Source organism: Sceloporus occidentalis, unplaced genomic scaffold, assembly GCF_023333645.1.
Source record: "Sceloporus occidentalis isolate IW3139 unplaced genomic scaffold, rSceOcc1.0.p SCAF_300, whole genome shotgun sequence".
NCBI classification, from domain to species: Eukaryota; Metazoa; Chordata; class Lepidosauria; order Squamata; family Phrynosomatidae; genus Sceloporus; species Sceloporus occidentalis.
The window spans coordinates 234,239-261,369 of record NW_028317280.1 but is presented as its reverse complement, the minus strand read 5'-3'; the positions used below and the strand labels follow the sequence as shown (position 1 = coordinate 261,369).

The following is a 27,131-nucleotide window of genomic DNA, read 5'->3' as shown; positions in this document are numbered from 1 at the left end:
ATTTTCATTATCAAGTCCAAGACAGGTAAAGACAGGGTGTGAATGCACCTCCTATCAGCACACGTCCACATAATACCAAAATACAAGAAACCAATCCCTGTTCTAATATGACTTAATATGTGTGTGTTTCATTTATTATCATAATTATATGCAGCACTAATTAATAAGACTGTCTCTTGGCGTATACTTAGTGGCCTAGTGTGTGCTCTTGGTTGGCTTTGCATGATTTCACTCTTCATTTCACTGAGTTTGAGTTCTGAGTTTTTCAGTAGATTAGAAGAATGACATCTCTTGTTTCTCAAAAAAGACAGGATTCTGAAGATGTTGAAGATGGAAACAACCTCAGAAACTATGTCAAGAAGAAGGAAGACCAAGGGACACATGAGAGCTTGGACTACCTACCACCTCACAGCGAAACATACAAAGCCTATCTCGAGGAGAAACCTCACAGGTATTTAAAATGTTCCTTGTGCAGTTACCAAATATTAAAGAAAATGTAGGTCACACTTTGTTGTTCATATTTACATTTAGCAAGCCACATTTATACATGTGTATGTATACTTCAGAACTTTTTCAAGATTACAGTTTTAGCAATCACACAGTTTAACCACACGTCTAATTTTAGAAATAGAAATAGTCCTTTAAGTGCATTGTATGAAGAGCAGTTCTGGTGCAAAGTGGTATCTGTTATATATACACTGCCGTTCAAAAGTTTGGGGTAAAAATGGCTCGCTTCCATGTTATTGTATTAATCTCTAGGCTCAAATTCACAGCATTGTACCGTATGACAGTATCTGAGTTTAATACATCAGAACATTCAACAAGACACTATAGACACTATCAGGGAACATTTGTGCGATTGATTATTCACCTCTAAAAAATAGATTTTGTATGTTAATTTTGACACTTTAAAAATAGATATAGTTATTCAAGTTATTTGTTAGAAAGTATTTTACCTTTTGCAGGTGCCTTGTGCATTTTGTTATATAAAATGTTTTTGTTACAGAGGTGGAAAGTGAAAGGTCCACGTTAAATTGGTTCATACTATGTTTGAGTTTTATAAGTTTAGGTTAAATAAAAAAAAAGAATGGATCTTATTTGTTCCGTTAGTATAATATACTAAAGCATTAAGGTTACTTGTGCATATTCTAGTTAAAAATCTGTAGAGAAACTTCTCCTTATAGATAGCAGTATTCTGTGAATTATACTTGTCACCTGTAACCTTATACTTTTTAACTTTAAGTGATTGTCCTTTTCTAGGCTTACCTTTAGTAAATCATGCACGGTGGAATACAGTTGTATAATCCCCTAGCCATTAGTGTTTCAACAGGAAACTCAATATTTTAATTTGATATTGCTTAAATATCTATTTACTACAGTTTTCCACAGTAGATGGCAGTATTTGCTTTAAAATAAGTAGTTATTTTTAAGCAATAGTCATATTAGTTATGGAATATCACATACATGTCTGCAACTATACCAGTGCTCTGCTGTCAAGCAATGGGTTAAATCCTCTCTTAGACTTCTCTCAGTGTTGCCAAAAGCAGTTTAAATCCTAGTACATTTCTAGAAATACAGGTTAGTGATAAGCATTCTGCAACTAATTCGCCAACAAAGGACTGCTAACAAGTAAAATAAATAAATTGTCTCCTATCCATAACTATAGAAGAAATGTTTACAAGTTTACAGATTAAACTGACGTGGCCTGGAAAATATCCCAGGGCAAAAAACTCACTTGCCCACTGCTTAGTGAGTTACCATTCAAACAAAATTTTTTTTTTTATGTCTGGTACACATTAAATCAAACTATTTTTAATGCATCATAAATAATGTTTATTGTATTATTTATAGCCCTATATGATATGACTGCTTTTCTAAAAAAAAATATCCAGACCCTTTTTGAAGGCATCCATTGTATATGACAGCATCATCTCCATTGGCTATACCCTTTCCGGGGAAAATGAATTGGGCCTTACAGTTGCTTTCTACAAAGTTAAAATAGTGCTCTGCGGTTTTGTATCAATACACTTCCTCTTTCATGCTATTGTGTTTGCTTTTGCAGCGGCTACCTGACATTTGCACTTAGGCTCTATCTGCAAACTAACTTCATCCCATTGCTACAACATTGTGTTGAGTCACTGTTCTTTAAGTTCTGGACATCTTAACGCTATAATGTTCATATTAAGCACGTGTTTTTACTACTCAAGTACTAGCTGATGTACATATATATCCTACTTTTCACCCAATCTAATCACATCACTTTGTAATGAAAACTAAACTGAATTCATAACTCCACACAATTTGGTGTCATTTAAAGAAATATCAATTAATTTTCTGGGTCATTACTATAACTATTAAATAGAGGAGCCTGACCTTAACACAAATGCATATGTACATGTCAAAACATTTAACGTTGTTATCTAGAAGTACATTTTGTATGCTTTTTAGTTACGTTTATATGTTATATAGAGGTAAATTTCTACATGCCTACACCTTTTTATGACCATAGCATTGATGTCAATCTTCACACACATGAAGCTTAAATGTGATTACCAAAACAGTTTGGCATGCTCACAGCAGGTAGATTGTCCTTCTGAGAAACACGCCTGCATGCTTAAATGTGATCATTGCATGTGCTTGTAGAAAAACATCTCTTTTGGCGAAACCTGTGTGACATCCATATTTTTTATCATCTTTATTTCATTAGTTTATTTTAGTAGTCCCTGAGTGGCTTTATTTACTAGGCTGATTTCAAATTGATTAAACAAATACATGTAAAGTGTACATTTTCCTGTATTGCCATTATCATTCATCTATATTTCCTAAAGCTTGCATACCCTCCGGTGTGTACCTAGTGTAACAACAGGAGGCTATGTTCTCTCCATGCTTTTAGAGCTAATTTGTAGTTAAGGACTGCAGTATTATTTCTTTATGTTATTCGATTTCCTGCGGGATTTCCTGCATTGCTGTAAGGCCACATGTGGGTGGTCCATTTTAATCACCTTCACAATCTGTTTATATAACTGCAAACTCTACTCCCTGTATAGAAAAACCTCTTAGGTTGTAATCTGTCAATTAAAGCTTATATATTATTTGGACGCTATTCAATATCATATGAACACTGGTGCTGCGGAACAGATGAACGTTAAGAAAAAATAATTCAAGGGTATGCGATTTAAAGTGTTTAAGAGTCTTGTGGAAGGATTTCTACTACCATAATGCTCTGCCAACTCAGCAAGCATCAAGGAGGTTTGAATATACAGCAAATAAATAGTTTCTCAAATTTATGATAAGGTTCTTAGTTTTTATATGGATTTTCTTTATCCTTATAATAATCTAACAATCTGTCTTCTCAAACATTGTTAATTACATTTATTTATATAGCGCCAACAGATTCTGTAGCGCTGTTACGATCAGTGAAATAATTTAAAATCACATACAACAACAAACTGGTAAAAAAAGGCGGCCCTGCCCTTGTGAGTTTACAATCTAGTCCGTGGTTGAGGGGTAAGTGAAACAGTAGGAGATGACTGCTTGGATGGGGATGAGCTGATAGGGTCTGGATGATCTGTAGAGGTTGTTGATCGTTCAGATGGCTTGATTAGGATGGTGAGAGAGTGCTAGGAGGATAGGTTGAATGCTTCTCAAAAAGGTGGCTTTTCAAAGAGTAGACAGATAACAAATGGGATTATGATTTGTGGGGATGAGATACTTAGTGGTGGGGAGGGTATGAGGATAGGAGAGAATTGCATGTGAGCTGAGGTATGGTGATGGCAGAGGGGAGGGAGAGATGATGACTGGGGAGGGATGGTCAAGTGGAAAGGGAGATGAAACATGTAAGGGTTCATAGTAAGGATTAGGGTGATTGAGACAAGAGATCAAGTGGGTTACCTGCTGATTCCATGGAAAGATGGTGTTGCGGTTTACCTCCGGTGTAACTCTTTTCTGTCCACTTACAAAGAGGCCACTGTAGCTACATTTCCAAGCAAGCTTGTTTCCAAATGAGACTTAGGACTTTCTAGGGCTTCCTCAGAAGTGGTCAGATAAGGTGACTGCATATAGGATGCAGATGTTACACACCTTGTCTTAACCATTGCAATTGAACTAGACAAGAGGGCACCAAAGTTAACCCTTTGAAATCAGCACGGTATGGAGACAGGCAAGGGGTTACAGAGGGGGAGATGAGCCCCTCTTGGAGCTGTGTTGAGGGACCTCTCACTCTCTTGTGAATCTGAATGCCTGTGTATCTAAATATATCATACCACACGTGAAGCCAGAGCTCAGTTTAGAGCTAATAATCATAGGTGTCCGTTTTTCACTCAAACAAGTCAGTGATATGGTAATAAACTTTGCATATATTTCGTATTAAGCTAGTGCAAAATTCATTTGCAGCAGGAGTCATCAGCGTGGGCATCAAAGGATCCATTTGTGCACCAAGAAGCCCTTATGAAGCAAAAAAAACCCTGAAGCGAAAACTAAACATTAAAATTGGACTGCGCTTTTTTCTTCCCATAGATCAGACTGGGATCGCTGGGTGATGATGGGTCTCATTGGATTTGTGGTGGGTGCAGTGGGATTTCTAATGCATCAAATAATTGACACTCTATTTGAACGGAAGTGGGAGTTTGTGGAAGAGTATATCAGGGTAAGTGAAAAGAATAATAAACCTTATCCCAATTGTAGCTTAATTCCTTATCTTAAACATTTCATTAATACATATTCATTGGTATATTTCTCCTTAACTTTACTTCCCACTGCAGTGTCTTTCAAGGTTTTGTTCTCCTTCACCTAGTAAAGTAATATGACATGCACTTGCAACCCAATATCTGGGCACTTTCAATGCATCAGGCAACTTTTAACCAATGGGTAAAATCCATACAAGTGAATAAAAATCAGAACAGCAGCATTCAGGTCCAGTCCATTCCCTCGGAATCTCCACAGAGTCTCCCAGATACTATTATTTGGCACAGACAGCATGAAGCTGGAAATGTATTTTGTGCATTCAAAAATGTATTCTGATGAAGTTTCATTCTGTGTTCTTTGTAAATTTCTATGTTTTTAAGTTAATTTATCATTATACGCCATTAATATATTCTTATATAAACCAATTTCATTTTATTTATTATCTGACTTATGGCCCTATAATAATTTAATACATTCATACTTACTGTCACTACTAGAACTTTCTCCAGACGTATTAGATAATTTGAGCTAAGATCGCCTTTTCCTTTTTTTGTAATGTACTTTTATATGGGCTATACAGGGTATATACTGTAAACTATGTGGGCAAAAGTATTGGGACAACTGACCATTACACCCACAGGGACTTTTATGACATTACATTTAAAATACATAGACACTAATATGAACTTGAACCCCCCTTTGCAGCTGTAACAGCTTCCACTATGCTGGGAAAAGGGCCTTTCCCAATCTGTTCTCACAAAAGTTGGAAGCCTAGCATTGTCCAAAATGTCTTGATATGCTCAACACCTTAGGGATGAACTGGAACAGAAATTGTGAGCCAGGCCTTCTCGTCCAACAACAGTGCTTCACAAATGGATCTACTGCCTGAATGGGCAAAAAATCCCACAGAAACACTCCAAAATCTTGTGGAACGCCTTGCCAGTTGAGTGGGAGCTGTTACAGCTGCAAACTCTATGTCAACTGGAAAAAATAGAAATCTGAAAAGATAAATCATTAACTTATAAATCAATTAAATAAGTTTAAATAATTTACTGGACAGATATGGTACAGCATAACTCCTATGATTATACAGTATACTGAGGCAGACATTCAGGCTGGTACAGCGTAACTCCCATCACTATACACTAAGCCAGACATTGACGGTAGTGCAGAATAACCCCTATCACTATACACTTAGCCAGACATTGACTTGGTAGGCCTCTGCCCCTAAAACAGCCTGCCTGTGCCACCACTGCCCCTTTAGCAGTATGCCTGTGCCACCGCTGCCCCTAAAAAGACTTGCCTGTGCCACCAAGGAGTAGCTCAGAATGACCATTACCAGTTTGGATTTACAGGTGTTATGGCACAAGAGCACATTCTGTCAAATCTCTAACTCAGTGATCAGTAGCTCCTTCACAGAGCTGACCTTCACTCCAGCTCATCCTGGTGTTCAGTACAGTGAGGGCAAAGTAAAAACACTGGTGACCCTAGAACCTAAGTTGGAAGACTCCTATTGAAACAACACTTGATCTAACAGAAATGTCACAACCCTTAAATTCATTTTATGGAGTGTTTATCTCATTCTTAAATACACCCAAAAGTGTGCATTTTCTCTTTTGCCATTTTGAAGAGTATAGTAAAACATTATGCCATAAACTAACATATTTTTCTTTTCTTTTATATGGCAGGACAATGACTTTCTCTCAACCTGGATATATATACTTGGTATGGGGTTTGCCATGGTAATAGTTGCATCTGGCCTTGTGGTGGTAAGCAAATCACTCATAGAGACTAAAAGCAATACCAGTTATTTTCTAGATTATTTTGATTAGATCTTTAAGATTTAAACTGTGTGCTACTTTTAACTATTACAATAATTATCTATTTATTTTAAAAAAGCACATTGAGTTCTCTTCATGCTAGGTCTCAGTAGCTCTCCTTGAGTAGGATAACTAGATGTTTTCAAGTGGACAATTCTCAAATTCAGAAGTGTCCCTTGAACTCCTACAGGTAAATGACATTTACGACCAACAAGGTATTTAGTTTTAAATGCTATACCATGTACTTCATGTACCGTAGTCAAATAATCAAATACCAACCAAATATTTTATGTTACTTAATGTAACCATGACTTAATGTCAATATCAAAAATAGAAAAATGAAATATCAGCTTCAATAGAATTTATATGAGGGTCTGGTTTAAAAAAGATTTGGTTGGTACGTTTTCTAGCTGACATTTAGACCCTTTCGTTTATTACAGAAAAAAATTTTGAAGGGTTTTAGCACATTTGGCAAGCTCCCACAAAAAGTATATTTCTAAAAGTTTACAAAGTGAAAAGGTTTTCCATCTTCCTTTCTCAATGTCTCTTTTATCTGAGCACCAATAATGAGTGGTGTATATGAGTATATCATACAGATTTACATTCCTAAAAGTCACAATAATGTATATACAGATGGCAGATGTGTGTAAATAAAATATAGGCTTTACTCAAAAAAATAAATGGGGTCACAAAGCCACATAAGAAGTCTTGGCCCTGCACAGTAGTCACATCCCTAACCACACCATCAAAGTGTGCTTTGAAACATAAGGATATAAAACAATGTATTATACCCCCAACATTTCAGATGTGCAAATATGAACTGCCTGTTTGGGTATAGGAGGGCATTGATGTGGTAGAAGGCAGGAGTGGGCAGGGTTGGAAGTATGTTCACCTGCCCATCGCCAAAGAGCCACCTTGTGGCGCTCAGCTACAGAGTGTCATCTGGTGGCCATGTGGGAGCTGTAATGGGAGTCTGTGCTGCAATAGAAAAAACATCCATGATTTTACATCTACCTGGACTGATTAGGGGAGAATCTTCCCCACCAGCCCATGATTCCCACTGGCTGCAAACAGAGGACAGTGGGACAGCTACCCAAGACAACTGGACAGTGTATGAATATTGGGTCTGTCTTGTGAAAATCACTTCTTAGTGAATTGTTTTTGTGTAAAAGAATAAACAGAAGTGTACAGTTCTACATTAAATGAATACAAAAAGAAAACAGCATTATTAAATGGTGTAATAGCCTGCTATTTGTTTGTGAGCATGTTTTTCAATATCATGTATGGACATTTTTTTTTTTTATTATTTTGCAGTTTTTCTGTCCTTCTGGTTCCCCTAGTGGGCTTCCGGAAGTCATAGGGTATCTAAATGGAGCATCAATCAGGCATATTTTCAACATAAGAACTTTCTTTGGATCTTTCTTGTCCTGTGCACTGTCAGTGTCTGCAGGCATCTTCTGTGGACCAGAAGCACCCATGATCCATGTAGGGTAAGAGTCAATATTTAATAGGCCCTTATTTTTTAACCACAAAAATGCTACTTTTTCTATAACATTATCAGTCAAATATATTTTCTTTGGCATCTAACACTATGATCAGTAGTTGTACAGATGAAAGTAAGTGACATGACCAGCTTGCTGGGATGGCTGTTGTACTCTCCATTGTTAGCTATTTAAGACTAGCAGCGGTGGTGTGGTTTTATTGTCCTTATTCTTGTGTATGATCTTCAGTATTTTATCTTTCTCTAGTCTTTTTCTCTTTAATTGTAGTTATGTACAGTTTGGATTGGGGATTTTTTTGCTCCTGTGTTGGAGGTCTAGGTTTTGTTTCCAGCTTGCTACTGGTTCTGAGTGATGCTTTAAAATTGTACAAACCTTTTGTGTTGTTTTAAATGTATGCAATTACTGTAGGTGTTAGTGTATCTCTTACTGTTTAGAGAAACTTTTTATAATGGTTTCCTGTAAATTCCCATAGTTTGGTATAATTCCTCTTTATTTATATTTTTTTGATTAGTGTTATCCTTTGACGTATGAAATACCCTCTAAAGTTGTCACTATGTTATTTAGAGGTAGACTCCAATGGCAAGGCTAGAAATAACTCTAGAAATAAACCACAAAATCTGTACAAAAGAATCAAGCAGCAGGTAGTCAAGAGGACCAAGGTCAAGGCAAGCAGCAAGTAGGCAAAATCAATCAGACAGCAAAGGTCAGTAACCAGAGGCGAAAATCCAATAATAAACATCAAGTCTCAAGGAGGAACCCAAACAACTGAGCACAGATGTCCACTGGAGATGTGTTTAAAATAGCCTCATGACGTGGGTGCATCTGCAACACTATCCTGCTTGATGCAGTTACCATGTATTATTGTCTTACATATTGTTGCCATGCTGAAGGCAATGTTTACCAAACTCAGATGTCTTTTCCATTTGCTCTTTAATTTTGGATTTGAAGAATGATTCAGCAGTGTCTTCATGGTCTAAACATATCCATATTTTAACAGTTATCCTGCCCCATTGTATTTTGTCATTGTTTGTCCTAATTGGCCTTTGTGCATTTTGTGTCACACACTGTTTGACAGTGAAATGTGGCATCTACAACATGTAATAAAGAACAGATTTGGACTTCTAGATGTTGTAGGGAACAGCTCACACATGGGGCGGCAATGACAGTATTCACACCGGCAGCAGGTTTCAAAAGTCAAGTGTGTTTATTTAAATGTAAGCTTGCGAGCAGGGCTCTCTCCGCCAAATGTATCGGTTTGTCTTAGTCTGTCAATTCTTGTCTTGTCATATCCCTTGAATTTATGTATTGTATTAAGCGCTGCGTAAACTGTTGGCGCTATATCAATAAAGGATAATAATAATAATAATAATGAGGTAGGCACAGAGCACCTTGCAAACAAAACAAACTCTAAGCCTGTCCGGCTCTAACTAAACATCACGATACCCCTCTACAAGCCTACGGTCTGGCACAAAGCAAAGTAACAGGTTGTCCATGGGTAAAACCTCATACCTGGTGGGCTGCAGCGCTGGCTGCTGTTCCTCCTTGCTTCAGTCCCTCCTCCACCCTGCAAACCCAACAGCCCTCTCTTTTTAAGGCTTCCTCCCCAGTAATGAGCATAGGAAGCCTCATCTTAGAGCTCCTGGGTTTGCTACCGTGCCTGGCTGAGGAAACCAGGTGAGATATATATACCCCATCCACCACTCTCCCATACACTTTACCACAATGTTCAAACATGCAAGGTGGAAACCTAGATAACATTATTTAGTTAAGTACTTGGGACCAAGTGTTATTTGTTATTTATAACTGTTTCTTGAGGAAAATATTTAATCTTTGGAGAAGCAGAAGTAGTAATTGTTCAAGTGATTCTAACCTGACAAACCTATATCTGTTACAGTGCGGTGGTGGGGTGTGGTCTGAGCCAGTTTAAGTCTGATACTTTACGGATAAATCTTCCCTGCTTCACAAGGTTTCGGAACTCAGCAGATAAGTAAGCACACTTGTATTATATCTTAAGAAAGAATCCAATTTATTTTACGAAAACAGAAGACTATATGTGCTGGCACTGAATAATAAATAGGTATTTGACACTTGCCAAGAAGAAAGTAGGGCAAACATACTCATAAAAAATGATAGCCACTGTTGCATCTATGAAAGCAAAATAGAGTGAGTTGTTTTTTCCAAATTGTAGCAAACACAATTATACTGATATACTGAGATGGAAAGTTTCTCCCATTGCGCAGATTCTGTCCATGGAGACTTAAATTAAAAGATGTCATAGAATAACCCATAGAAGTAATAGAATAAATTATAGAAGCTAAGTATATGGTACAATACTTGGCACCACATGGGATAGAAGTTGGGGTTGAGTTCAAGTAGTCCAGAATCTCCTTTAAAGAGTTTTACCATGGCCACTAAGAGTCTGTTTACATAAAGGCACATGTTCTGATGGTATCCTTGGATCAGTGCAGTTTATTTCTGCAAATTATATTTCCACTCATAATTCATTCAAAGAGAAATTGAAAACCTGCACTGTTAAGAGGGACATGAGGACAGAAGAAGAAAGGTCTGATAAAGGACTGAAGATATATAGTTAAATAACTTCTTGCTTCTCTTCTGCAGGAGGCAGTTTATTACAGCTGGAGCAGCTGCAGGGATCGCTTCAGTATTTCGAGCTCCTGTTGGAGGACTTCTGTTTGCCCTGGAAGAAGTAGCTTCCTTCTGGGACATCAAGCTGGCATGGCAAACTTTCTTCTGCTGTCTAATTGCTTCCTTCACCACTGAAGTACTCTCATCTTCGTTTGGGGGCTTTGAGTACCAAGGTTATTTTGGATTTTTCAAAGCTGAGCAGAGAATCATATTTTGGGTGTGTACTACACTTGCCTAAATAAATATTTTTCCCCAACTATAGGACTTATAGTTTGGTGCCATTTTTAAGAAAATTTAATTTTTAAAGAAAAAAATACATATTAGTAAAAGGGTAAAATAGTATTTTCTCACTCAATCTCTTACACACTCTCTCTCTCTATCTCACACTCTCTCACGCTCTCTCACAATGTCTCCCTACCTTCTCCTCTGACCACTTCTGTATCCCTTTCTTCTTTTCCGCAGCTCAGCTTCTTCTCATGCCTCTTATAGTGCTTCTGTCATTTTTCTTCATCTGCTTCTTCCCAGCATCAGAGAGGTTAGGAAGGTCAATGGGGGTGTTTGGCTAGGTGGATTTTCTGTCCAGATTGTCAAAAAGAGATGGGTCTCAAGCACACAAATCTGTGTCAGCACATCAATGGGAAGGACAACACATTTTACAATGTACTGCATATAATAAATGTGTACTCTAGGCCAGGGATGCTGCCTATTCCACACCCGCATCAGGACTATAAGGGGATCTGGATGAAGCAACCTGAGGCAGGGGGACCTCAATGTTAATGCTGCAGTTACAATGAAATCTTAATTTTCCCATTGTCAGTGCATTTCTGTGACTCAGGCAAATGCGGGATGCTGGAGTACAAGATGTTAAAGTGGTTAGGGTTTCTAGTTCTACTGTGCCTGCTGAAGCATTGGTGGCTAAATCAAAGTGAGTGAGGTTCAGACAGGGATATGCAATATGTAGCCCATGAGTCCTGGATTTTGTCTAGTGGGATTATCTGTCATTCTGTAGTTTCTTTAATCAATGCCTTCCCATTCTTTAATTTATTTACAGGTGAAAGAGCTACTGGATATGAGTGTCCTTGCATTTATTCCAACTATTATCATTGGTGTTATTGGTGGTGTTTTAGGTGCTCTTTTTGTATTTCTGAATGTACAAATCAATAAAGTGCGCATGAAGCTTTTTAATGCTGTGAGCAACAAGTGTCTTAGGCAAATAAGCAAGCTTCTGGAGACTTTATTGTTACTGGTGAGTAGAACACAATTGTTTTCAATAAAATGGTTTAGTGTTCCATGTACTTCTGTGTATCTATGTGTTTGTATGTGTGAGTCTAATGTGTGTGTCTAAGTATGTGACCCATTGTGTATGTTAGTTACCTGGGGAGGTTAAGGGCCCGGAGTGGGTTGCACTTGGCTTTACCTGCCCCCTCGGCCATAAAGTGCCGGCCCTCCCCTGGTTGGATGGTGGCAGAATTATCAGTTTAAATTTCTAACTACTTAAAAGAGCAATTAAGGGTTGATAATTACAGTTGGTAACTCTACAACCATAATCTTTATTAATTACCATGTTTAAAAGGTAAGCTACCATTACAATTAAAGCAATGCAACAGGCATATAGGTTGGGGGGTAATTCCTCCCTTACAGTTTTGTACATCTTTTTAACATTCTTAAAATACATTGTTTTTATGGAAACAATCTGTGTTTCTCTCTAGACACAACCATCACATAGGTATCCTAAAAGTATATATGATTGCTAATAAGTTACAGTTCTTCTGCTTTTTCATTTTTAAAAATTTTTGATTAATAAAAATGATGGTTCTATTTAGTTGCCAACTAGAATTTGGCTGATTGGCTTTTTAGCTGTATTATATACATATAGTATATTATACTGTATATACAACTGTAGCAACAAGGTATACTTTCACTAATAAAAATACTTAATCACATTTCTCATTCCCTGCTCCTTGCACCAGATGATCCAATACTTAGTGCCGTCAGCACTATAGGAGAGACAGGGGAGACAAAGAGAAATCTGTGCTAGATATCTGTGGAAATAAGATCTGCACAGGCTACAGCTCTACAGTCTGCGACCTCTATACTTACTGCTCTGAGGGGGATCTTCTGCACATATCTCCTTAGGCCTGAATAATAATAATAATCATCACCATCATTATTATTAAAGTTATATTCTTAGAACACTAAGGAATATTAGACAGAACACATAGCTGGCTAGATAACTTTATGACGGATCATATTTATATTGCCTTTCATCCTTATATTTCTAATATGTTCATGTTGATTGTGTCTTGCAGGTAGTAACTATGACAGTTACAGTTTTTACCCCATACTTCTTCTCTTGCACGCCCGATTCAACAGTTCACCACTTTACAAATACATCTGATCCGTAAGTAATGTAGGCACTCATTTGTAGTGTTGTTAAGATTGTTGGTCTAGTCTGCCCATTTTTCCTGATGTAAAGTCTTAATAATCAGTCCTGGGTCTCACTTTGCATGCGGGAAAAATCTTACAGTCAATTTGCACCATGATATATTTTATAATACATATGAGAGGCAAAGTGGTTTAGCTGTAAAAAAAAAAATATATATATTTGCGGAATTTTGCTACAGTTGAGTAACTTTGGGTATCCATATTCTGTGCAGCTGTAACATATATCATATATCAGGGGGGCTTAGAATCACATCCATAAGTCACAGAGAATTACAAAATCATACCACCGTTAAAACCAGTATTCCCTCTTTCTGCCCAACAGATCACATGATGACCACATACCCTGGGATGTGTCTGAATATAACTGTCCACCAGGATCGACATGGATTGGGCCAGATGGAGATCTGAATTCAAACCACACAATTAATCAAGGTAACCAAATATACATAATAATACATAACATTATTCGAATTTTGTGATTCTTTAATATTGTGAAAATAGTAAAGATTGTAAAGACAAGTATTAATTCACCTTTGTATCTCTGTTTTTTTTAACTTCATTTTGTACTACAGTCACAAAAAATTATATTGAATAAACAACAAATGATGACCAACCACCTCACAAAAGGGTCATGGTGAAACAACAGTCCTTTAGCCATTGTACTCCTAGTTCGTGAGCCTGCTTCACCAACAAAGCCTTTATTAAAGATGCTTGAAGGTTTCCAGGAGTCTTCTTCCTTTATGCACCTGGGACGTGAATTCCGTCTCAGCATTGCAAGGAGTTGTATGTGAATGTTTAGGAGGAGTTGTACTCATTAGTAGGCACATTGTACATTGTGTAATTTGCAGCTCTGCAGACATCTTTTGCAGGTAGAACCATAATATATATTAAATCCTTATATCGTACCAAAGTACCCCCCACGTTTATTGATGTGAGATCTATGTTCTCCATATTTTTTTAATCCACTTCCTGATCACGAACCACTTCTCTTTTTATTGTAAAGCTGCTGCACTTATGGTGAAAAATGGCAAGCAGGGAATCATGCTACTATTCCAGCGAGGAAGCCATGAAAAGTATGGATTTCCAGCTCTTTTCACCACCCTGGTCTTATACTTTCTCATATCCTGCTGGACAGCTGGAACAGCGGCAGCAACAGGTCTGGTGGTGCCGATGCTGTAAGTCAGCCTTTTTATTAATTTAATTGTTGCAGCTATTTATTGATTTCTATACAAAGGGGTTATGCATAAAAAACAGAGCAATGATTTTTTATATTTATACACACACACAAGGTAATAGTTGTGCATCAGCATATGGGGACCTACAAACTGGTAGCGCTGGAGTATGCAGGCATTGGGGTAATTTGGATTGGAAACTGGCAACACCTTCTACTTGTGGTTGTTCTCTAATAAGAGTCTGTCTAGCAGCATCAATTTACGTATGCATAACAGATATAACATACAATGTCTGATTATTTCCGTGGTGGATACCTTAACAATTTATTTGTAGTCACCAATAATTCTAACAGCGGTACCGCTAGCCTATTACTTGTTAGGAAAAAACATGGTAGGGTAAAACCAGCATGACATAGGTTGATAGTACTGACAAATACACATTCTTAAAGCAAGATATTGAAGTGGATTGGGTAATGTGGATAGATTCTTCTTTACTTAATTAAATAATTATATATATAACTAACAATGCTGAATGATTGAATTAAAATCGTGTACAATATGTTAACACTGCCACAATTATAAAGATAGCAGGAGCTTACATATAAGGTGCCCTTTTTTAACTAAATTGCAAGCCATCCATGGACAGAATTCAGTAATAGGATGTTAAATTTAGTTGCACAGTGGGTCCGTGTAGACTTACATGCTCCTCAGAAGAGCCACACAATATAATATAATATATATATATATATATTTATTCTTGTTGCCTGGAATTTCTCCATATCTCTCCATTGTCATTCATATCATTCCACTTGTTCCTCCTCATCAATTTTTTTCTCCATATAATTACCCCCCTCCCGAACTAAGAAAACATTTTTGCATTGCGGCAATATGATATATATTTATGCGTACAAAATATATAAAATAGGTAAAAGCTAAATCTACTTTTGCAGGTATACTGGAGCATTGTTTGGAAGGATTGTTGGTCTAATTCTGGTATCTCTGTTTGGCGTTCGAAATGATGAGTATGGGGCATGGATTGATCCTGGGCTTTTTGCAACAATTGGATCTGCAGCTTATTTCAGTGGAGTATCTAGGCTGACCATCTCCCTCACAGTCATCATGGTAAGTAACTACCCAGAACTGGGTTAAGTCTGTTGCTGTGTAATTATAGCTGCCTACTTAGAGGTGGTAAATAAATGGAAAAACCTCCCATTGGAACTGGTAGAGACTAATATAATGAGAGAATTTAAGCATGGGATAAATGGATTTATGGCATAAAGCTATCCTGAATCTAAGACAAGAACAAGAACTGGCTAAGGGTTGAGTCTTCACATCAGGAAAAACGGGCAGCCAATTTGGTTTTCAAATTCTATGTTTCTATGTTTAGTTTGGTTATACAGTAGAGCTAGTCCTGATCTTAAGCTGTCTTGTCAGTAGTTCTTCTAAATCTGTAATGGCAGATTCAGCTACCTTGGGTTGACTGCCTCTGTTGTCTCACTGATACACACCATCTGAGTAATGGAAAATGTGCAAATGAAATTCATCTGTAATCAGGGGAGGGCTGACAAGTCCCCCCTTGCCCCTTTAACCTTCTAGCCCGAAAACATACTTATGTTAACACACACATGCTCATGCTAACATATACACATTTTGGTTTGTGGTGTCACAATATTACGAGGTACAATGACACCTTTGGCATGTTTTAGCATGAGTGTGCATGTGTGAATGTGTGTGTATGTGAGTTCATGAGTGTAATGTGAGTGCGTATTAGCATGTAAGCAAGTCAGACTGGCCTGGGGGAATTTGCCCCTGGGCTAGCCCGCTCCTCTCAGTAATAAGCGAGAGTACACACTTTTCAAGATTTATTTTACGTTTTTCTTCCTTAGTGTAATTCCTCTTTATGACCATTAGATGCCACTATATGATTTGCATGTTCTTGGCTTCTTAGTAGCCTCCTCCCTAATTACAAATCACTGCTCACATTCCTCTTTAAAACTTCCCAAATGAGAGGGGATAGGCTGTGTGTGTGTGAATGTGACAATGTGACAGAATATCTCATAATATTACTTTTAAAGTCAAAAGGTGTCACATATTTCCCGATAAGCCTTAAATGTATGTAATTATACTTGGCTTTACTGCATATTCTTCTATTTCTTCCTGAGTAAACATTATTTTTCCTTTGGCTAAAAAAAGAAGAGATTATGTGAAAGGAAATCATTACCGTCATATCATTTCTGATAGATGAGTTTGCAATTTGCGTAGGAGGATATTATTCAAATGGATACTTCATTAGATCAAAACATAATTATTGTTGTCATCTTTAAAGACGTTCTAATAGATGTGTGCATGTATCATGACCAATTTAAGGAATATACACTCATGCATAAATTCTATATAACTATGCCTCTCCTGTTACAGTTTTGATGCCAAGTTGGATTTCATTCTAAGTCTAAAGAAACTCAAAAACAAAAATACATCTTATTTAGGTTTAAATTGTGGTTTTGAAATGTTCCCCAGCAAAATGTTCTAATTATACTTACTGATGTTTGGTAAACTTTTTAAAGACATTAGTTCCTAGGTATGTGTATCGGTTGTTACTGCACATTTTATATTTTCCCTACGTAGTATTTTTTCCGCGTTCATAATGAAGCACAAAATCCAGACATCGATAGCCAGTGGAGTATTCTGGCCTAGGCCCACTAGGCCTAGGGCAGTAGGTTCAGGGGGTGTGCCCGGCGCCTCACATCGTTAATAGGAAGAGTCCCTGAGCTGCCCTGAGTTAGGCCTAAGGCAATGCTGAAGATAGATATGTCGCTAGATAGCTGTGTATAAAAATCGATTGTGGCGCAAAATTTGAAAGGCTGTCTTATCACCATAGCAACTAATGAAGAATTCCTTATGATTGAGCCTAATGGTGTACCAGAGTCAGTCTTTATACACAACCCACCACAAATGTTAGAAACAAGACATTGATATATGTATCAGATATTATATAAGAAATGAACATGAAGAAATGATTTGGTGCAGTTACTATAAATATATACGGTGTATATATATATATACAGAGCCGGCCTTAGGTGTTGTGGCGCCCTCACTACCCCCCTCTCTGCCCCTTCAAACTACCCGCCCTCTCTGCCCCTTCAAACTACCCCCCCATGCCCCTTCAAACTACCGCCCCTCAAACTACCCCTCTCCTCTGCCCCTTCAAACTACCCCCCCTGCCCATTCAAACTACACCCCCCCACCCCCCACTTACCTTGTTGCCGGAGTCCTGCGGTGAGAGCGGGAGGCATCCGTCTTCTCTCTCTGCCGCGGTGCCGGCATTTCATGTTGAGAGCCGGAATAGTCCGGCGCTCAACATGAGATGCCGGCACAGCGACGGAGTCACGGAGAGTAAGGGGCGCCGAGCGGTTGCCGCTCGGCGCCCCTGACCAGGACTTAGATTTAAGCATCGTTTTTTTTTTAAAACTTTATTTAACATGAATGATGTTAAATAAAGTTTTAAAAAAAACACAAAAAAAAAACCCGATGCTTTAATCTAAGTCCCGGTCAGGCGCCCCTGCAACCATGGCGCCCTGTGCGGTCGCACAGGTCGCACACCCCTAAGGCCGGCCCTGTATATATATATATATATATATATATATATATATATATATATATATATATATATATATATATGGGCTGCTGGATTTGCTTTGTGTTGTCACAATGTAAGGAGATACAATGATACTTTCTGTTTTAATCATTGACAAAGAAAGACTGTCATGGTGAAAAATAAGATGCGTCATGAGAAACTTAACACAATGGATACAGGTGGAAGGATGTTTTGTTCTACAATCTATGTACAATTTATAAAATGTTTGTAAACAGTCTAGATAAATAGATTAAAGCAAAGATTCCTCTTAAGAAAACAGTTGCTGCTACAAAAACTAAACATTACCTAATGCAATTGGTACTTAAAAACACTTAAATTGTATTCTCTAAAAAGCATGTAAAAGGAAGCTATGCACAGCATATTATGCAGACAGGATTCACACCCTTTAAAAAAAGAATAATAATAGTTTAATGCATGTTTATTAAAGGGGCAGTTTAGTGTCCCATGCAGCCTCACCAACAAACAATGCATATCAAAGTACTTGATACCTTAATATGTAGTGTTACCTGTTATAAATAAATAATAAAATAATCTCTCTGTGGTCCCGTTGTAAAAGCATATTAAGAAGAAACAGCATAAACAATAAAAGACTAATACATTACTAAACAATTAAAAAATAAAGTATCAAAACAAAATGAAAGCATGAGGTCAATTGTCAATTGATAATCCAAGCACAGATTACATACATAATTTAGACCAAGCATCTTCACTGTCATCCCATCAGGGATGGGCATGATACCTTCTGACCTGGGAGCAAGTAAAGTCCTGGCCTCCCCTGTAACTAACACAAACACAGAACACAAATCATACAGATACTGACCCCACTGTCTGACACTGACTCTAATTCCACAGGTTAACACGCACATTTAGTCACACACCTTGAGTGGAGCCTGTCTTCAGTACAACCTGCTAGCCTACTACCCTGGGGTCACACAACTTTGCATTTATCGACCCCCGATAAGTCCTTTCTGTGTGAGCTGTGGGCTGGTCTAACTGGGAGAGACCATGTTTGAAGAATGTAGACTGCCCAAGAGGCTGTTGCCCCCTGCCCCCAGGCCCAGGCTGTTCCTGCCTCCTACTTTCCAATAGATTACCCCATCAAAACTATAGATGATCAGATTGAGGCTGGAAAGTCTACATTTGTAAGAAGGCCACAATTTCTGTGGGACAGGGGGCCATTTTATCAGCTCTTGTCATTATGATTTTAAGACACAACATTATATTAAATGTGGTCTCAACCAATAACCCTTACTTCTATATTCCATTTCTCCATCGTGTTTAGTTGCCTCTAGTTCTCCTGCTAGCATATCATTCAAGAACATGCTAACATAGAATAGAAGAGAAATTGATAATATATCACAGTGCTATTCTGTAATTTGACCTCCTAATGTGTAATAACAATAGTTATAAAGATCAAGCATTAGTTAAATCATTTCATTTGTTTGGAGTACCTTACACATTGAAGTGTGCATACGTTTTTATCTCTTGATGAAAGAAGGATCAGAAGGTAATATATAATCAATAGATCCCCTTTATGACTGATATGTGTTAAAAAAAGTAAGGATGGCAGTTTAAGTGTTAATACCAGGAGATTTAGTAAACTTGGCTGATTTAAGGAAGACACTATGAGCTCTTTTAACCCCTTGTCCTAGGGACATGTAGCAGTACATACACTTGCCCTTTGTAGCTCTACAGTAGACATAGTTAATATGATAGAACTAACTAAAAAGAGCATGTAAGCTACAGGAAAGGGGTACCTGCAATCAAGTGAGGTTACAGTGACTTGAACATGGACAAATGTGTTTTTCTATTCTGGTAACCATTAAAACCTAGTGGAAATAGGAATACATGACCCACTGAGTTTCTTTGTGCAGCAGTGGACAAGTTTTGAATAGGTTGCATTAAATGAATAGATTTTCAGCACACTGCCAATGGGGGCAAAGCAGAGTGCTTTGAAAATGGAGATCAGAATGACATAGTGACAAAAATAGCTACTTCTAAGGAAAATATCCTATAATCGTGGATAGATGACTAGCTGTGTGTAGCTAATAAGTAACACAACGATGATTTTCTTTCCTGAACCATAGGTTTTCACATATAAGTGAAAGAGCTGCACTGTAAAGTTACTCTGTCACAGCCTCTGTTGAGAAATCATGGGGTCTGTTTGTATTAGCTTTGCTATTTTACAGAGAGTTCCGAGCTAATAATTCTCACTAAGTATGTGAATGATCTATTTTTGACCATTTCTACCATGTTAACTCTCTTTTTCATAATACATTTGGCTGCAGGGACATTTTTTGCTTGTTTAACCATATTTCAGGCTCTCACACTGTGTGATGCATTTCTCAAAGCATATGCTTCTCTCTGAGATGAATGTTTGTTGTAGTATATGCTTTACTTTTACAGTATCTTTTTTGCTGTTATCTTATATCAAAAAAGCAAATCCAATATTGACTATGGTAACGGCTGAAATAAGAATATAAGGAAAAAATATAAGGAAAAACAGAATGACAGATATCCTTTAGAGGAAAGAGAAATTGCATTCTTTAAAAGCAGCTTGCTTTCATAGAAATGGAGATAGACATTTGTGGGATATACACATACATTTTTTACTTTTCATTTAAACTGACGTTATGAAGAGTTTGATCTAGTTTAAGCTGCAGGGCTTGATTTAAAGTCCAGCTAACCCAAGGTAGGAATTAGGCAGAACTTGGTTCCAGGGGTTAGATCATTGACAGAAGTGAGTGGAGCTTCTGTTTATGGAGTCCCTTAGGACTCTTAGAAATATATTGCTATAATTAAGTGCCCAACTTTTATGTAAATGTATTTTTAGCACTTATTATTATTTTGTTGAACTATTGATTTAAATAATAAGGAAATAAAATTCCAATTTTAGCAGTAAGTTCCATAGCTTTGATTTATGTATACGAGTGAGTCAAGATGTACTTTGGCTTCTGCTGTTAATCTACTTTTTTTTTCACAAAGTAATCTAATCACATACTGTATATACTGAATATTGATTTTGAGGTACTGTTACAAAAGCTGGGAGGTATGACTTCAGATGGAATTTCAAACTGTACAGGCAGGGATTGTCAATCCAGGCCATCTCACCAGGTACCATAAGAAATGCCACCTCCAAACCCCTCTTTCTCCTCAACTAACCATCTAAGTACCCCTCTATCCCTTTTTTATTTCTCCCTACTCCATCTACCCTAGCCAGGTGCAAATATCAGGTGCCTTGTAAAGTTCTTGGGACCTGGTCAGCTGTCTCTTTTGCCTTGACAACCCTGTCCAAAATACTGCAGCTTATCCATCTTCATTTTATTGCTTCATTAAATTATAGTGCAAGTGTGCACTGTTAAGAAGACCAATGCCCTTCATTATAGCCCTAACAAGCATACGGATATACAGTATGGGTTTTTCTTTGTGTGGGAAGAATGACAAGACCACCATAAAAGAAATGCTTGCGTTGCATGCTCTCCCCATGCACACACCTCTTTTATGACTGCCCAGGAAACAGATTTACATTCTTGTTGTGCTGCAATTTATGTCTGAAGCATTTTCTATTTGTGTGTCCAGCCTTCTCATTCCCAGAGCGCAGCTTCAAACCGTCCGGTTTGGCCTGCTAAATGAAAATGCACCATAGAGGGAGATTTACTCCAGCAAAGTTTTATCTGGTTTCTGAAATCCACATTATTACTTTTTTTTATGAAGCTGATTTTATATTGGCGCTTTCCCAGCTGAATGTAAAAGGATATTTATGTTGTTAAATCAAACTGTCTTTAGCTGAAAAATAAAAGTAGAGTATTTATTTGATTAATTCCTATAAACCTTCCCAAAAAGTACAAGCTGTTAATTTAATTCATCCAGCAGCTGCTTAGCGTCAAGTCTTCCCGAAAAACAATGAAATTGGAAAGATTTGTAAAATCATGTAGGTGCCACATGTATATACAGTCACATGAACTGTATATTTACATTCCTTGCCCTGTATCAGTAGTAAATACTATTACTTTATATCCATTGTGACTTGAATGTATTGTTCTTGAATGTAGTTCTGAAACATGGTACAAATTTCTGATAAAAAAATATTTGTGGACAACTTCATATTTAAACAATATGACCACAACTCTTGTATCCTATAGAGCTATTTAATGTGTATACAAACACATTCAATGCACTATATTTCTGCTTCTAATGAAGATATCATATCATACAAACGCAGTAAAATATGGTTTGAAGTGTAACTGTTTCAATGAGGCTACATTTTAAATGAGTTTAACATGGAATCAAAATGTCCATTTTAAACTCCTGTGCACACGTTCTATGTGTTTGTTTTACACTTGGACGTTTTCCTAAATTTGCTTACATGCATTTAAACATAGTTTTTTTTTCTCTACAAAATACAAGCAATAAGTAACAGTTTAAGATGCGCTAATACTCTGTTCACCCATTTCATCTGCTTAGGTAAAGTTATTTTCAATAGCTTTTAGAAGTCCCAATCTAGTTTTCACAACGGCTAACTTGTTTTTACAGGTAGCTGAATCAGAAACCATGCATTTTGAAGAGCTGTTAACAACAACAATTAAGATTTGCACAGGTCATTGAATTGTGCCTCTTAACTTCTTCAATTTTAACATTTGCACATGTTTAACTCGTGTTTGGCACCAGGCACTTTGATAGATGACCATCAATTAGGCCTGAAATCTGAGTACTTTATACTTTTATGCCGCCAAGAACTTCTTGGTAACTTTGTTTCACTAGATGCCAAAAAACCCCAACAAACACAAAAATAAGGTTAAAAAAAATAAATTGCAGAATTGTAAATAAATGCTAATTAATTAATTAATTCCAGATCCTAGTCAAAGCAGTTTGGTCATGTGAGTTAAAATTTGCATATACAATAGAATTTGCATAGTAATTTCATTTTATTTTATTAATTTTACTATTTAAAGATAGACCCATTATACATCAAATAACTAAATAAAAAATGTGTTAATGTTAAGATCCTTCCAATTACTACCATTTTTATTGCAAATATATTGCTGACATAGTATGCCTACATAGGGAAAATCCACTTGCTTCATGGCATTGCTAAGAAAAAGAAGCTTTGCACTGTATTTAGCACAAATGTTTTAACACTTTGTTCCCCCCTCCCAGAGATGTTAACCGTGCATTTTAATTGGGATGACTAGTAATGATACAAAGCTGATTTGCATCAGGTTTTTTCGGCAGCAAAGCTTAGCCAAAAAAGCACTTACAGTAGAACCAGACAGATGTTTCTGTTTCATAAAACCACTGGTGAATGTTTGGATCTATTCCCTGTTTTTTGCTTTCTTAAAAGGAATTGCCAAAAAACTCTGTAAATTCTTGGGGCTTGTAGTTTATAAACATATTATTTGAGTAAATGAGCAAGAGCTTTCAGGAACATACTGCAACATACAAGGGCAGGGTTTACTAAATGTGATCCTCATCTGTTTCTGGATTATAACCCCCAAAAAGCTTGCCATCATCCTTGTTGGAAATATCATTTCATAATGCATAGTAAAGTCAGTATTTAACAAATAAGATCCAATTATTATATTTTTGTAGCGCTCTGCTTAGCTTGCATGCCACCATTTTCTTATTTTGGGTGCATTGGGTGCACTGCAACTTTGCTTATGTGACTGATTTGGCTTCATGAGCCAAGCCCGGTGTCTGGCTAGTTAGAGTCTTGAAGGAGAAGCTCTAACTATATGGTCTAAATATATAGTGAATATCAATGTTTGCACTATGGTTAGTGGTAAGAGTTGAAGTCCAGACCCTCTTGTTGCAATGCCAAAACCCTTTGAGGCCTCTAAATAGCCAGCAAACACAGCCTGTCTTTGCCTATGGATGGCCCTGTCTGTGTCAAGTACATTGTTGGTTTTCTAGTTCATCTTTTGACCCTGATTGTTTCCCGTGACTCTGGACTTATGGCATCCCAACCTTGGTTTTGACTTTTGATTATACAATTTCTGGCACCCAACCTTGGCTTTTGCATTCATTTATGCGATTTCTCCTTACGTGACCTTTTGGCTAGACTGACTATTCTATCAACTACCAGATTTATGAAGGCACTAGAGATTCTGGTTGGATCGTCAGAACCAAAGCTGCTCAAAGCCAAAGGCTCAACATGAGGGGGGAACTGGTTGGAAGGTTGGAAAACTGGTTGAAAACTCCACTTTGCTTGTTAGGGTGTCTTCCTCTGTTGGTAAACATTGATCTCCACTACTGGGGTCTGTGTCGATGGTAGCAGTTTGGAGGAGGCAGAGATGGTCTTTTTTCCCTTTCTTTCTTTTGTTTGGTGTTTTATTTTTCATCCACACTATAATTTGTTTGGCTGTTTTGGCTATTCTGTTCCTTTAAGGTTAAAATAAGGTAATTTTATATATTACCTTTGGTCTCTCTTTAGAGGAGCTGAAGGGGTTTGCCCTAACTCTTTTCCTATCTGCTCCTCTTGTCAAATCCCATTCTATCCTTATGTTCTGTTTCAGCCTGGCCTACGAGTGATGTATTGTTTTTGTTTGGGGTAGAGGACTCCTAGATGTCCCTAGGTATAAAAAGTGTCTCTACCATATTCCAAACATAACACTGTTCTGTAGCCATGGCATAGGCAGCAATTGAAAAAGTGCATCAAGTGGAATGTGCTTCAAAGTGGGTACAGTGTGGCAGAACAGAGGCATTGCTATTACAGTTAAAATAAAGAAACCGCCTTGCCAATAAAATGATGCTATACACGCACCTCATATGAGTAAATTATATATCTATACTAGCTCAAGAAACAAATTCCTAAAATCCCACTATTCATTTCAGTCTTCTAGAATATTTTAGGATGTAAGCATTTTTTTCTCACCAGAAACAGCCCTAAGTGCATGATAAATTTAGGCCACACAATGGAACTTTGTTTATGTCTATATCTACTGATTCATCTGGATGCATGTGCACTGGAAATAGATAGCTGAGTATTATAAGAACCATTTGCAATTCATATTCAGAAAGGAGAACTAAATACAGACACTACTTATCAAATGAGTATTTGAACTGGTAGTACAAGTCTTCATACATCCATTCCTCATTGTTTATCTTGTGACTATACCCATGGGCGTAGGAACCCCTAAAATCTGGGGGGATCAAAAGTGTCACAATTTGAAGTGATCTTGTTACCATAGCAACATGGAAATAAACAGTACAACTCAGCTGGTTGTTAATGATAGCAAGACCACTTTTCAAGCTTATCTCTATATTTCCAAGGATTTCCGAATCAGCTCATTGTAAATTAGTTTACAATTTGCATTAAATAATTCTCCTCTGCGTAATTTCCTTCTTGAATGCTAAAACTATTTTGCTAAACATTAGCTTGCATTGCAGAGTAATCAGAGAAGGTCATTTTTAATGTGAATAAGCTGCATTTATGAATGTTCCAAGATACTCTTTTGTTCAGGAGTAAAATTGTTCAATCTCCAATGTTCCCATTAGAAAACTATGTGCCTCATAATTGTTACATCATGTCTGTGTTCAATTTAACCATGGTCACTAAGTATCAAAACAATATTTGTTAAGTGTCTTCTTTATTTTCTCCAGCTATACATATATCTGACATTAGCAACAATGCTAACCAGTCAAAACGGATACTTTTAAAATTCCTTTTAAAAATTAGTGTGTGACTGTATCACAAAACTTACATTATCTAATCTGGATACTTATACGGTACTTTCGTCCCTTGTGTTCAGAACATTAAGCAGGCGTTAAGGGGACAGTGTCACAGAAACAGTGCATAATACCGCATATGTAGACCATGAAACATACGTAACACACTGTATAAGACGCATTAAATCTTGCTGTGACTTTTATAACTACTGGAAAGAGCTTAGAAAATTTTCTGTAGACTAACACTGCTTTCCCGTTCCTCCAATCTCCAGTGATATACAATGTCCAATGGTTTTCTTCTACAGGTTGAATTGACTAACGATGTACAGTCAATTATGCTTATAATGGTAGCAGTGATGGTGGGCAAAACTGTGGGAGATTACTTCAATCACTCGCTCTTCAGCTCTTTGCTGCAGCTCAAATGTATCCCATACCTAGAAGCAGAACCATGTGTTATCCATGAGAAAAAGAAGTAAGTTTGCCATATCTGCATAGAAAAAGCAGGAATTTTCACCTTTTCAGATTTAAATAAGCAATATATATATTATAAAAAAGCTTTATTTGTATACCATGGAACCAGCTATCTTAACTATTTTTTTGTTATTAACTGCATGATTTTTCTTCCACATTGAGTTATCACTACTCTATTATTAAAGTAACAGTCCAGCATTAACTTTGAATCAAAATTGATATTGGAGTCCATTTGGCTTGCTTTATTGCATACAAATCAGTGCATGTGCATTCTCTATTTATGGGAATTAAAAAATAAGACTAATTTCTCAATGTCCTCCTCCCATGTCTGCTTCTATAGAAGCAGGAAGCGTACTTGCGTGTGCAACATAGGCTACAATATACAGTAACAAAAAATGGCCTCTTTAGTGTCTTTTCACTGATTGGTGTTGGCTTCAATGATTGCTGAATGGTTCAGACAGTATTTCTAAAGATGAGAAGAGGAACAGGACAGGAAATTGATGGCATACTCCTGACATATGTGCAGAAAAATACACCAGCCAAACAGAGAATACACTTTATCAACATGGAGGTATCCAGTTAATAAATCTCTGCCTCAAATACACATAATTAGAATCCTCAATACTGAAACCTGCATTTGATTAGACAGACAAAGGCGCAGCATAGGTAATGCTTTGTAAGCGAATTTGCTGGTTGGTTACATTACAATAGATAGATTGTTTGTATAGCTTTTCATCTTGAAGCAATTTACAGACACATAGCAAGCTCATCAAACACGAACATGCGATGCATTGTTTCCTGTTTACTAAAACATCCAATTATCTGTGTCTTTTAGGGTGAACCTGGAATTGTTCACTGCCAGAGATGTCATGAAGAAATGTGCAGTAATCCACCTTAAGGAAAATGTTTTCTCATTGGCTGAACTTCTTAACAATACCAGTCATAATGGATTCCCTATTGTTTATAGTCCTGAACTAGGCCAGCAAGAGGTCTTCCTGGGAACAATTACAAGGTAAAGTAAACCAGCTTATAAAGGCCCAATAATGTAATGTCCAAAGATATTGTTGCTAAG

General features: G+C 37.2%; 1 protein-coding gene across 1 annotated transcript in view; it reads left to right on the top strand.

Annotated features, from left to right (window-relative positions):
- Nucleotides 1-281: 281 nt before the first annotated feature.
- The window catches only part of LOC149275035 (chloride channel protein C-like), a 49,185-nt gene continuing 22,335 nt past the window's right edge, over nucleotides 282-27,131 (top strand). Inside the window, exons 1-13 of the mRNA XM_089504944.1 lie at nucleotides 282-451; nucleotides 4,516-4,645; nucleotides 6,372-6,452; nucleotides 7,818-7,993; nucleotides 9,900-9,992; nucleotides 10,625-10,868; nucleotides 11,703-11,901; nucleotides 12,965-13,052; nucleotides 13,419-13,528; nucleotides 14,100-14,271; nucleotides 15,219-15,390; nucleotides 25,894-26,060; nucleotides 26,895-27,071. Of these exons, the coding sequence (XP_089361070.1) occupies nucleotides 282-451; nucleotides 4,516-4,645; nucleotides 6,372-6,452; nucleotides 7,818-7,993; nucleotides 9,900-9,992; nucleotides 10,625-10,868; nucleotides 11,703-11,901; nucleotides 12,965-13,052; nucleotides 13,419-13,528; nucleotides 14,100-14,271; nucleotides 15,219-15,390; nucleotides 25,894-26,060; nucleotides 26,895-27,071 (1,979 nt within the window). The remainder of the gene's footprint in view (nucleotides 452-4,515; nucleotides 4,646-6,371; nucleotides 6,453-7,817; nucleotides 7,994-9,899; nucleotides 9,993-10,624; nucleotides 10,869-11,702; nucleotides 11,902-12,964; nucleotides 13,053-13,418; nucleotides 13,529-14,099; nucleotides 14,272-15,218; nucleotides 15,391-25,893; nucleotides 26,061-26,894; nucleotides 27,072-27,131) is intronic.